The 13,736-nt window shown below is 39.8% G+C and overlaps 1 protein-coding gene across 3 annotated transcripts in view; it reads left to right on the plus strand.

Moving 5' to 3' along the window:
- Positions 1–13,736, plus strand: part of GRAMD4 (GRAM domain containing 4) — a 75,688-nt gene that overhangs the window by 51,013 nt on the left and 10,939 nt on the right. For all 3 annotated transcript variants that reach the window (XM_075024909.1, XM_075024910.1, XM_075024911.1), the window contains exons 5-11: positions 4,325–4,386; positions 6,419–6,551; positions 7,033–7,058; positions 9,070–9,161; positions 10,732–10,823; positions 11,811–11,859; positions 12,698–12,769. In XM_075024909.1, coding sequence (XP_074881010.1) covers positions 4,325–4,386; positions 6,419–6,551; positions 7,033–7,058; positions 9,070–9,161; positions 10,732–10,823; positions 11,811–11,859; positions 12,698–12,769 — 526 coding nt within the window. The remainder of the gene's footprint in view (positions 1–4,324; positions 4,387–6,418; positions 6,552–7,032; positions 7,059–9,069; positions 9,162–10,731; positions 10,824–11,810; positions 11,860–12,697; positions 12,770–13,736) is intronic.

Consider the following 13,736-nt stretch of genomic DNA (forward strand, 5'->3'; position numbering starts at 1 on the left):
TTGTGTGGAGGGAGGAGTGGAAGAATAGGATTTTTAGTGCTTTTGTTTGGTGTTCATTGTCTGTATGTCGGCATTCAGAAACATGGTGGCCCCAGCTGAAGTTTTCTATAGATGCACTTTGGGACATCCCAGCACTTGGTACAACAGCTGAAGCTTATGACATTTTGCTAGTGGAACAATGCATAAATAATTTGGAATAGTCTGTGTGAGCAGTGCTTCTTTAGCATAAATTGTGGGCTGTTGCTGCCTTATTTTACAAATTGTGAGCTAGCTCTATCACGCAGGAAAAAACCCCACCCCAAAACCAAGTAGTTTTGTAACAACACCTACCAACAAGATGCGGCTTATGCAAACTTTTTTATTAGTATCATTGTGAACTATTTTTAAGAGGAGCAAATAGGCAATGCTTCTGCATAAGCCCCCATTCCTTCTGCGCTGCTTATCTTAGTTATTTTAATTAGCTCTTCCTGGCCTTTTGTTAAATGACATTGTCTTTGACACATGCAATGTTTTGAGCATGGCTGACTTTGTCCATTGAGAAGATGCCTCAGCTTGAGATTGCTCTGGAGGCTGGAAATGTTCCCTCCTGGAAGGATCCCTGTCAGGCTGGGACTCTGCACAGGTAGCAAGAACCTGAGTCCCAGGGCCAAAAGTTTCTCACCTGGCTGCCGTGCTGCACTGGGCTTGCTGACATACATGGTTGCTGATGTACCCAGTTGGCTGAACTTCATGTATGTGTTTATTTTTAACTTAGTAGATTTGGTGACAGGCTGCTTGTAAAGTAGCTCCTGTCAAGAGTTTCTTTTGAATTTTTTCTGCCAGTGAACATCTAGATCTTGTACGACTTTGGGTTGATGACATTTCTTTGAAGGAGATGCAAAACATGAAAATGGTTTAAGTCACAGCTCCTCAGGTGAAGAAGCCAAGCATACCTGAAAGATATGCCTTTAAACTAGGCTGTGAAAATACCTGCTTTATGCTTATTTTTGCATTTCTGAGGTTGGAGGGCGCTTTTGATGGAAGCGCACACACATTCACGTTGCTTTGAGCAGTAAGAAGGATGTAACAGCCTTGACTGGCTTCCACAACAGCTGTCAAAAGAATGGTGGTGGGTTGCTTGTGAATGTGGAGTTAGCCTGTAGGAAAATTGCTTTTAATATGTCTAAGAACATCCTGACATCAACTGGACCTGTTGTGTGCAACAAGTCCGGTCTTCACGCAGTTGTTGGGGGAAGGCAGTTGATCCACGTACGCCTCAACTCACGACTGTATTCAAGGCCTAATAGGCACAAACCAAAAATGCTTATTTAAGGTCAATGGCCTTCAGTATCCAGGCTCCCTTAACTTTTGTGTCATAATTGCAGCTACAAAAATAACACTTTGGTGCTATTCTGTGGAGCAGCATTGAGTGGATGCTGCATCAGTGTGCTGGTCATTTTTGAATGGTACACGTGTACTGGTCATGAACAGCTCTAACATTCATGCTTCCCTGCTTTCAGTATCTTTGAAGAAAACAAAAAAAAAGGCATATTTGTGTTTGTCTTCTCCATTGGCTGAGGTTGCTCTTATCTGTTTTAATCAGCCTGTGCTTTTAAATGGGTACAATCTCTAGTTGCATAAACATGACCTAACCTCAGGTTGGGGATCTGTTGGTGTTACCAACCACACCCTTTTTCTGGGTGAAAACCATGGTCCCGGAGGAATTTGTGCAGCTTGTTTTCTTTGGTGCAGGCTGCAGTTAGGAAGCCCTCATAGAAACACAGCCTTTTACGTTGTTCTGAGGGACCGCTTATGTTTTCCAGCCTTTTAACTGATCTCTGGCATGAAGAGTGGTTCAGAAACTGTAGAAAAGATAATTTCTCCCCTCTGTCAGTGGTCTTGATGTGCTGGCTGGTTCAACATGACCTGGTTTGGGGATTGAGCTTCCCAGTGGGTGTGCAAGCCTAAACAATGAATTCTGAGCTTCCTGGCCCAAATCTGTCTGAAGTGGCTAATTATAACCTGATTCACAGGTGCAGTAATGAGCTGTCATTAACCTGATGATTCGTAAAGGTCAGGTTCTTCACAGGGAAGGAGTAACAAGCAGGTGGCAAGTAAGACATTGCCAAAACCAACAAAACAAAAAAGCACCAAGAAGGGCCAAAGCCAAAGCATCATGTACTCCTGATGGAGCCCAGTGAGGCTGCTATCCAGAACTCCTTCTTGATGAGATTTTTTGGATTTTTTTCCAAGAAACATGGGGAGTAATGACGCTGTGCTGCTTCTGAAAATATATCCCAGCATGTCAAAGGAAGACCCAGCCTGAAGGCTTTGACGGCTGGCAGTGGTGGGGTCCTCTCTCGGCTCTGTCACTGGGGCCATTCAGGTGTGACACCCCCCAGTGCCTTTGCACGACTGGAGCAGGTAGAGTAACTGGCTCCTGCCTGTGTGAACCTGCTTGTGAATGACTACCTCCTTTCTACCTAAATGTGTTTTCAGCTTCAGTGAAACACGGTGACCGTGACAGATTGCAGATGAAAATGCCCACCTATATAGTGTAATCATCTGGTGTGCTGGCTGAGGAAAACAAGACAGTGCTGTATAATAGTTTGTGCAAATTTAATCACATTAATGGCGCTCTGCCTTTAGAGAGTCAGAGCTGGAAATGGAGGAGATGCAAGGATGTGGGGGAAAGAGCAAGGAGAAGAGGAGGTTTTAGGTGGGGAACCCATGGCTTGTGTAGAAATTTGGGAAGAATGGCACAGAAAGCAAAGTTAAAATTTAGCTAGAAAAAATAAACTGGTGGAATTTCAGGTGGCTTTTGAAAAGAAGAGTTGCTGTGAATATGGAAGCCATGTGGAAAAGTCCTGAAGAGGTGTGAAAACAAGTGGCTTTGAAAGCAGAAACCATTGAATTCACCTTCTCCACACTGATAGATGTCCAGTTATAATTTATAAATCAGTAAATTATTTCTAAATGTTCCTTTTAGAAATGAACAAGGATGTGGAAAGCTCATTAAATGTGCTTAGGAACAAAAGGAGGTAATTAGTTCTGTAGTTTCTCCATCATGCTCGTTGATACATGCTGATGTTGAGACAGCACGTGTTAGTAATGGCTTTTTCCATGTGCAGACAGTATACCAAGATCTTTCCCTAATGTACTTTGTAGAGGAACAGCAGGAGAGAGAACTATATTTGTCTATATTGCTGCAATGTGCCCAGTCCAGTGGGATCCCTCTTCTTGCTATCCATTTGCTGACTGGCATCCCAGTTGATTCCCTTCCTGAGGAGCAAATGATGAAGGGGAACATCTGAAAGCACCTATATAGTCTGATAAATGAGTGATAATGAAATTGCATGACGGACATGTTTTTGTTTCAAGCAGTAATCTTTTCAGTCATACAACTCCCTGTCAAGTAAAACTTGCTGCGGCTGGTGTTACATTGTCAAAGCTGCTGCTTCATTAGAAGAATCTTTCTGTAGGACATCTACATTGATGGCTGAAGTCTTTTGGACTGAAGCCTGAAGTATTCTCAAGACGGGTTGGCAGTTGGAGGCTGTGGATAGTGTAAATGTAATTTGAAGCCTTGCACATGTGCAGAATAGCAAAAGCATTTGTGTTTTCCAAAATCTGTTCACTTTTAATGGATGAGAATATTATTCTTGACTCATTTTGAAAGGTGAGACTAATGATGCCTGCTACTTGCCATATATTTTTAAAACATTTTTGTCTCGGTTTTTCAGACCGTTACTTCAATTTTGCAAGTTTTAAAAAAATATTTTTAGAATTGCTTGGTATCTGTCCATTTCAAGAGCTTACAAGATAATTCTTGACACCCGTTCCTCTCATTGTGAAGATGAGTGGTGTTTGACTCTGATAACGATGGCAGATTTCAAGGTTCACGCATTAAACTGTGGTTTTGTTCTAGTACTGTGGTTATCAACTTGCGATATGGAATCCCTTTTCATTTATTACTGTGGGAAAAGTCAAGGCTCTGAAGAGTTTTCCTGGCAGGCATTGAAATGAATATACAACACAAAGGCATAAGTTATGCAACAAATTTGATACTAAATTATGTAGTAGTTGTAAGTTGAAATGGAGCTGTCGGTGGCAGGAAATGGCTGAACCACACCTCTCCTTCCAGTGGATGGTATTTCCCTGGATCCTAAGTGCAACGTGCGGTGAATATTTTGACTCTTGCGAAAGGGCATGAGTGTGGTTTTTTTCTTGTCATCTTGTATTATCTCAGCTATGGAAGCCGCGGAGGTTCCGGTGCTCCCTTTACCTAGGAGGGAAAAAAATTCTTCATCTGTAGCATTTCACATTGTTTCCATTTTCTTTGTAGGACGGAAGAGGTGCCAGCAGCTCAGCAACCTGCAAAGCCACAGACACAAGCCAATGGAACAGGTAATCTTGGTCAGATCTCTACTAGCAATTTGATTCAGTCAGACTTTTTTCCACCCCTTTCTTTTGATCCTTAGAAGATCAAACCTTGCTGAAAAACTTGCTGGGTCCTGAAGCAGGCTTCCGAAGAAGCTGAATATGAAAGACCACTTGAGTAGCTTCTTACCTCTTCTGCGTTTACTTTTTGTAGTTGACTTTGCACACCTGAGCAAGGAGTTTATTGTGCATTGTATAGCTTCTAGGAATATAATGAAACCTGTTGCCTGACATCATCATTCTTGCATGCTTTGCTGATCCTTGACTTACCAGAAAACAGGTATAATACATAGAAAAGATGTTCTATTTTGTTCTCAACTGTAAAAGCTCTTTTATGCCATTAACTGATTACTTCTTCCTTTTTCTAAAAGAAAAGACATTCTGGAGAAGGAATAGGCTTAAGAGTTACTCATTCTTTGGACACCTAAACTGTCGTCTACATTTCTCAAGCTGGTGCTTATTATGAATTCAATAGTATAGTGTTTTCTGAAAGAACTGAGGCAGCAGGCAGATTCTCAGTCTTTCAGTACACTTAAGCTTTCCACCCCACATCTCTTGATTGAGACTTAGGCTTTTAAATCTGCAGATTAAATTTGAAGTTGCTCCTCCTGTACTCCCATAATGTCAAGACTTTTTGTTATGTGAACTATAACCTACCATTTTTTTTCCTGTCTTGTACACTCAAAATTTCTCAGTACTCTCTGAAGTATTAGCATGTGGGAAGCTAATAAAAAAATATTTTTTTATTTTCAAATTGTAGTGTTGTCTCAGCTGTAAACTGTCACTAAATTCCTGTTTTTTCTAGATACCACTGTCATTCATTAATAAATAGTTTGATTCTATTTTCTGAACTCTGGTTGCTTTTTCTCAGATGTTTAAAAGCATTATTTTGGCTGTTGTAGTTGGCTGATTAATTTTTTATGCCTCTGTTTAATCATATCTTAATTTTATGGAGTTCTGTACAAAGTTTGATTCTGGAATAGTTGTGACCAGTCTACCCTTCGTGACGTTGCTGTGTTGACCTACCTTTCCAAAGAATAGTCTGTCTGTTCCTTCTAGACAGTGATTTTCTGAATTACAGGTAAATTACAGGTGAATTACAGGTGAATTACAGGTGAATTACAGGTGAATTACAGGTGAATTACAGGTGAAACAAAAGGTGATGGTTTTGTTCTCACTTGTGCTACCATAAGGCTTTTACCCTTCTACTGTTTCCATATATCCATATATTTGTTATATATTTCCACTGAAACTGACATATAAGAAGTGTGGATCGCTTCATTACTTTGCTGTATGAGACTTTCCAGGCAGTATTACGCCTGTATGTTCCATATATAGAAAGTGGCATAAACAGCATAATTTCTGTAGCCTGGCTTTAAAAAAAAAGAAAGCGCATGTTTTAGATATATATATATATATATATACACACACACACGATCTTTGCAAGCCTATAAATGGTTGGAAAGTGGTAGGAAAAATGCCTCTTGCAGAATCTTGCTTAAGTTTCCACCTACCTTTCCTGTTAAATTTGTATGGCTGCAAGGTGGTTGTCCTGCTTCCTGCTCAGGAGTGTTTTGCTTTACGTTTGCTTTTCTCGACGTGATGCTTCAGCAAAATAGGAGCGCTGAGATTTATGTCAGTCTTTTGTTTACAGGAACCTCTTAACCAGCAAATGTTTTTACAGTGTTTGCTAAAATTCTCCTTTGTTAGGATGTTAAGTAAGCTCTGTACTTCTGCTAATAAGGTGCTTCCATGTGCCATACTTAGAACAAAGCAGGAGTAACCTTTAGTCTTATTTTACCAGCTCAGTGCAGTCAGGGTTTCTGTGCAATGGCAGAAGTAAATTGCATAGTGAGTTTCTGTGAAGAGTGGTGGTGAAGGACAGGAAAGTTGTACAAAGTTTGCTTTCCAATGAAGCATGGCATGCAGGAGCAAGGGCAGGCTTTAGATGAAGATGTCTTCTAATATTAGCCTGATACTTAGTGCTTCTTTTTTACAGATAAGCGTAGTCACACAATCTGTTCAAGACTCCAGAAGTGGTTTTGTGACAAATTTGGGGAGTATGTTGAAGACTTCAGATTTCAGCCAGAAGAGAATACAGTGGAAACAGAAGAGCCACTTAGTGCTAGAAGGTAAATCTGTAATGTGATTGTATGAAATTGTTGGCTTCTTTGCAAGTGGCTTTTTTTTCTTTTCTTTTTTTTACAACTTTTTACATGGTTTAAACAAGTGTTTGCATAACAAGTAATAAAACTGAAAGTACAGAACCATCTCAAAAGGTTTGTGAATGCTTTGGCCAAAACATGAAATTTGAAGTTTATCTGCTGTCTGAGGTAGAATAAGAGTTATATTATTTACCACATTCTGTCATATGCCTCTCAAAAACTGTGGACAAAGTCTTAGTTAGGCTGGAGAGCTTTTACATTTCAATTTTTTGGTCTGATGCAAGGCAGGCTGTATTAGTTACTAGAAACACATTTTATAACAGGCAATAACGAAGCTTTATGCACAAACATCTAATTTATAACTGTGAGCAGTATTTCAGGGACCAAATGTACACAACTGTGCACTACTTGCCTATTTAACAAGTTGGTTTTATCCTTTCTTTTTCAGATTGACTGAAAATATGAGAAGATTAAGTAAGTACTTAGCAGTATTTTATTTTCTGGAAGTAAAAATAGTTCTTAGTAACCCTATTGGGAGGATTGCTGCATTTTAAAATATAGTGTTTTGAAATACTTCTGCCAGTTCATAAGCAGAAACAATTCTGAAATCCTGAGTTAGTGTTTGGAGTGTAAAGTAACTTAGAGGAGCGGTGGTAGAAGCTTGCCTTTAATCTTGAATTACACAGGGTATCTCTGAACTAAAAATGTAATGTCAATTAAAATGTGTAAACATGTAATGAATGAGAACAGGGTATTTGTCCAGTGACAGAAGTAACAGCATTCATACGCTTATACCTGGAGCTGCTGGTAGTTTGCTTGCTGGTCTATTACCTTATGCTTTTAAAGAAGGAAGGGTTGGACAGTGCATACCCTGAGTGTGTCTTTCTCTTGGATAGCTGATAAAATTATTTTGGCAGGTGGAGGATGCAAGATGGCGGGTTAAACAAAGTAGTTAAGCCCTCCAGAAGTTCTGTACAGCAAAGAATTGCTAGCCTGAAAAAAAAATATGGCTGATTTGTGCTCCAAATTGTTAAATTATTGTAGGGGGGAAGGTGAAGTTGAAATAAGGGTCTGTAATCTCCATGTAAGGTCAGTTTTGTTCTCCTTATTCTAATACTGGTATTCATTCTAGTTTCATTTGGGAGAGTACTTGTGACCTGTTCTCCTTGGTAGATGTGCATTGCCTTCAGAATAGCTTTTAAAAAAAGCAGTATTAAGCTCAAGCTTTAAGTGGTTCTTAACTTCCACTTGGTGAGCTACAAAATCTAGATCCCTCTTGTCCAGGGGTGCCTGACGACCACCCAGAGCTCAAGACCCTTGGATGCTCTCAAGACCCCTGTTGTCACCAGCGGTTTCCCTGCAGGTTTGGTGGAGGATAGTGGAGCAGTGCTCGAGTCCGTGACCACCTCCAGTGCCTCAAGCGTGCCCTTCCACTTACTTCATCCACTGCTTTGGTTGTCCTGATACTCAAGGAAATCTAGTCCTAGCTGTTGTAATTACTTCCCATAGGGAATGTGTCAAGGAAAGCTGAATTTCAAGCCAAACAAACTTGAACAGCAAGTCGCAGGTTCTCTTGAGGAAAGCCTTTGAAAGTTGTGAGCTATACTGCAAACGATGATGGGTGCTTCAGGGGCCTCCTGTGCAAGAGAAGTCGTCACCCTTCTCAGCAGGGAAGGCAAAACCCATGTGTTCCAACAGAGAAAGCAAAGGTCTTCTTGCAGCAGCCCTCTCCTGTTTTCTTGTGTCCCCTAGCTAGTTTGCCCAAGTGGTAAAAGAACTTAGTGGAATAGGAAGGGTAAAGGACAAGTCTTTTTTAGGGAGCTGAGGAAGAGCTCCTCTTGCTGTGGGCATCTGTGCATGGAAGTGATGCCTCTCCCAGCCCAGGTTTGTCTCCTGTGCGGTGACTGCGAGAGCAAAGGTCTGCAGAGGTGGGAGAAAAACTTCTTCAGGCAGCAAGGTCCTGTGTCTCTTGGCTTAGGAAGAGTAAGCAGCAAAATGCTACCAATGGATAGACTCCTGCAGAAACGTAGCCGAGAGAGATCTATCCTGGTTTTAAGCTAGCTTGGTCAAGCAGCAGCAAGTTGTTCCTTGGTGACTTGGAGTCCAGTCAGGCTAATTTGCCTTGTTTAACAGTGGGATGAACTGACCTGTGCGGAGGTCTTCGGGGTAGCATGAACAGGACTCAGAACAGACTGCTATCAGCATCCAGGGTACCCTTGTAGAGGGTATTGATTATTTTTGTCTGTACTTCAGAGTTTAGACATAACCTTTGTCTTGAATAACACTTTAGTTTTTGGAAATGCATTACCTAACTAGTTCAGTTACATTGATGGATTTCATTTTTCTTAATTTGGATTAGCCTTCTTATCTTTCCATGTCTTGAATATTCCTGTTAATTTTCTGATTTGGGTGTTTGTCATTTACAAGTGATTTAACCACTGCCAGCTAATTCTAACAGTTGTATTTTTTCTCCACTTCTGTTTAGAGAGAGGTGCCAAACCTGTTACTAATTTTGTGAAGAATCTTTCTGCCTTATCAGACTGGTATTCTATCTACACTTCTGCTATTGCCTTTATTGTAAGTTATCCTATTCCTCCAGGAGTAATAAGAACTTTTAAATGTATTATTTAACGAAATTCATTGAAACTGCCATATCTGAGATGGGGTTATGCTGCAATTTAAGTCAAATCAAATAGTGTAATTTCATTTAACACAAAATACTGGTAGTTGTCACTTCAATTATATTTCACAGCCACTTAAATTGTGTATTCTGGGTTTATTGTAGCATAGTTCTGAAACTGTTAAAATAACTTAGAACGATTTGGTCATCGTTCTGTCATTTCTTGTTTCCTGTCTCCCAGTACTGTATTTTGATGGTTACTTCAGCATCTGCAGAATCCCTTGTCTAGGGCTGAAATGCTGATAGCAGCTGTGTTTGATAAGAAGCTGTTGTTCACCATCAGTGCTCTTTGGCCTTTGTTAGGATCATACTTACTGATGAGAAACAAAATGCCCTGATTTGAGTATCATTTAATGTGCAAACATTGGGTCTGTGAACTAAATTCAAGTATTCCCATGCTATGTAAGGAGGTTTGAATGCCACAAAGTGACATAACTGTTTAGTAGAGTTTTTATTTGCTTTCCTTCCAATTGTTAATTAAATGATCTAAATTCGTTTGGTCACAGTTTATATGAAAAATTTTGATACTCGTAGAAATTGTTACCAGTAGTCGTTGAATGAACCTGTTTGGTGAAAGTGTCACGCACCTTTTCATTAAATGATCCCTCCCTGTAAGTTACAGAGCCTTACTTAATGCTGCTTTGATGGCACAGCTCAAGGAATATTGAGGAGACTTCCCCCTCCTGGTGCCCTGTGTCTGTCCCTTTTCCTTATGAACTGATTTTTCTCTCACCTGTCCTGACAAACCCATTCTTCAGATACAAGGTGAAGGAAGGAACTTCAGCTGTTGTTCAGAAAGCTCTGGGACCTCAGAGCCAGAGCGATGCTTCATTTTGGGGTTTTCAGTAAAAATTAGCCTAATGTCTCTTGGCAGGGAGGCTGTAGTCTCTGTATTTTCAGAAGTTGGGAAGGAGACAGAACACCTTTTGAAGCACTTTGTGTCTGTACTTGTTAGGTAAAATAAGGCCTGTTTTCCTACAGTCTTTTTAAGCTTGGTAAAAATTTGGGCTTTAGTTGACCTGAAATAATACAGCAAGAGTTTATCCCATCGCCCTGTAAGGGGGCCTGTCAGAACTCTTCTACCATACCACTGCTTCAGCTGATCTAGGTGAAATCAGACCATATCATGGTCACGTAGCAGATTCACAAACTTTAAGGTTTACTTTTTTTTTTCTGTACCTTCATGCAATTGCAGTGTTGGAAATATTCATTCTTTCAAGCAGCTGAGCACTATTTAAGTGTCCTCTTTGGAGATTTAGTTCAATCTTTTAGTTTCGACTTTACATTCATGAATGCAGTGCTATTGTCGGTCATGGGGTGGCTAAAATTTATTAACTTTTGTGATCTGAGTTGTGTGATTCTGAAACCAACAGTACAGTGGGAAACGGTATTTCATACAACTCACTGTACCCCAGTTTGTAATCCACATCTCTTTTTCTTTTTTTCTTTTTTCTTCTTAATCTGCAGATTTACATGAATGCTGTATGGCATGGCTGGGCCATTCCTATGTTCTTATTTTTAGCAATTTTGAGGTTGTCCCTAAATTACCTCATAGCCAGGTATTTACTTAAATACTAGATTATTGTCTTGTAACACTTTGCTTGAAAGATGTTTTATTATTCTTGCACTGAGTCATAAACTGTTACCTGTTCTAACATTGTGAGTTAAATTTAACAAAGTGAAATTCAAACTCTAATATCCTTAATTTCATTGCTCAGTTTCTATAATTTGTGACTATTCTAAGGAATTGTCTTCATTTCCTGCGACTTGGGTCATCATAAATGATGCTGCATGTTCTCAGGCAAACCCCTCAACACTTTAAAATTCTAAAATAAAAATATTCTGCAGTATTCAGAGTAGGTGGAGAACATCACCTTAAATATTGAACCCTGCTGCTTTTCCCTGGAGAGGATTTTCACCTAGGCTTAAAATGGCAGGCTTTTTCCATTTGTATATTTGGTCTCTATTAAAAATCAAGACTTTCTTTTTTTAGAAAAAAGTACATTTTCTGTACTGAGAGGATCTCTTAAAAATGCTATTTTAGGCTAATGGTGTTTTCCCCCTAAAAAAGCTAAAGATGGCAGGAAGGATCTTAATGTGCATATTTTAAAATAATTTTCTGATTTCTTAATTAATACTTACTGTCTGACACTCTGTTTGAAAATTACCAGTAGCAAATAGGCTCCAGAATAGGTTGATCCAATTTTGTTCACATAAACAAACTAAGAAAAAATATTCCTAATTATTTACTCTGTGCACACAGTTCACTTTTGTTGTAAAACCCACAAGCGGTGATTCTGTGTAGTATCCACCTAGCTAATATAATTTTTTTTATGTATATACCTTTAAAGCTGTCTGTTGTTGGCCACTTATGCTTATGTTATTTTGTGGGTTCTTTGTTGATTTGGGGATTATTTGTTTTATTTTTTGTTTTTAAGCCGTAAGTGCTTGTTGCAGAAAACTACTTTTTAACCTCTTACAAATAATCCATGTTGGCAGGTGGAGAAGAAGTACTTGCTCTCTTTAACTATTTCCATAACTTCTAGGGGTTGGAGAATACAGTGGAGCATTGTGCCTGAAGTTTCTGAACCCATGGTAGGTCTTTAATGGGTTTGGCCTATATGCCTATGTTAAAAGCTGTACCTTCAAAACCCTCCTCTGTCTTTATGTGGGTAGCTGTAAAAGGAGGGAAGAGTGAGATGCAAATAAAGACACTACAGCTTTTTTCTTTCTCTTTAAATTTAGAAATCTTCACCAACAGCACTAGGTTTGGGTGTTTCACCATAAAGTAGTCCAAACTTGAATTACATTTCTGGAATAAATGTTAATATGCCAGCTTGGGACAAGTTAGATCCTATGGGATCTTCAGGAAGCCTTGCATTCTGTTATCTCTCTATTATTTTTGAAATAAATATTTGCATATCCTGCTTTAAGCAGGAAGTATTGTAAGTAAGATGGAGTTCTTTGAATTTCAACCCTTTTAGTAAGACTTAGTGAGGCCTTGCTTCCAGGATAATTTTGTTACTCTTAAAAGGCCAATAAGCTATTAAAATAAATAAATAATAAAGTTATAGATGTAAAACTTAAAAAAAAAAAAAAAAAAGTAATTTCTATGCTAGACCAGAAGTAGGTCAATTGTGTGTTCATAGACTGAAAGTCATTGTAACCATGCTGTTCCAAAGACTTACTGTGTCTTTCACAGCCTCATGTTACTATGTTTGCATATACCGTGGAGGAGAAGCATTGATAACTAAAGATAACCAGCGCAAACAGTAGATCTGAAACAAGGAAGGAACTTGGCAAATTTAGAGACTGTTTAAAGCAAGAGGACTATTGCCAAGAATGTTGAGGAGTCATGTTTTCATGAGGAATTGTGTAAAATACCAGTTTTAGCTGAGCTGAAAATTAATGGGTTATCTCTTTCTTGCCCAAGGAACCCCCAAAAGAGGACCTGACGGTGTCTGAAAAGTTTCAGCTTGTTCTAGACGTGGCTCAGAAGGCGCAGGTACTGTGCTGTTCTTGGACTCCTCTGGCTGCTTCCTTAGAACAAGGAGGTTCATAGTCCAAGTGGTCAAAGTACTTCGTTATGCAGCATGTGAAAACAAACACTTAAACAAGCAATATTTTCCTTGCATAGGGTTCTTTACTTACAAGCAATAGAAATCTCAGTAAGATGCCTGGAGCTTCTGGAATGGCATGATGCTTCAGAGAACTGGTCAAAATTCTGCCATCATGGCTCTGAGCAAGGTCTGAAGGGGAACAGAAGCAGCTTCTGATGGTTTTTCCCCTAATATATGTAAATGAGCTTCTGATAATGCAGGTCAGGTGGCAGATCTTACCAGTGTACTGGAGTATGGATCCATTTCCCAAATCTGCTAGTTGTGAAACTGGTGTCAGAGGCCCTATTCCTTCAACTGTCTGTTTAGCTGTGTTAATTCAACAGTTTGCACAGCATCTCTGAAATAGTCTGTTTTAAGCACCATCCCCCACCACAGCCCTGAAATCTGCTGCTTGTGTGGGAGAGGGTGAGTGAAGGTTTTCTCCCAGCTCCATCAGTTTGATGAGCTACCCTCGCAGCTGAGTGACTCCACCATCTAGTTGAACTGCAGCCTTGTGCCTCGTCTAACAACGTGTCACTGCTGAAAGTAGCTTACCTTTGTCTCGCCAACTGTGTGTGCTGATCTCCTTCCTTCTGCTGGGGGTGGTGCATATGTTTATATGAACGCCTTTGGAAATTTATTGGGAAGGTGAAGTTTTTAGGTCCTGTGACAGCAGCAATAGGTTAGAGGAGATGGCTGAATAACCCTCTTAGTCCTGAGCAGGGGTCTGTTTGCATCAACAACTGTTGGGATTCTGTGGAATCTAGTAACTCGAAGGGTACATCATAAACACCTGGTGGTGGTGTGTTTCTAAAGAAGCTACGAGTCCAACATTTGATGAACTCAGTAACCACTGCCTGAGATTTCAGTGCT

This window comes from Buteo buteo, chromosome 4 (genome assembly GCF_964188355.1).
Source record: "Buteo buteo chromosome 4, bButBut1.hap1.1, whole genome shotgun sequence".
NCBI lineage: Eukaryota > Metazoa > Chordata > Aves > Accipitriformes > Accipitridae > Buteo > Buteo buteo.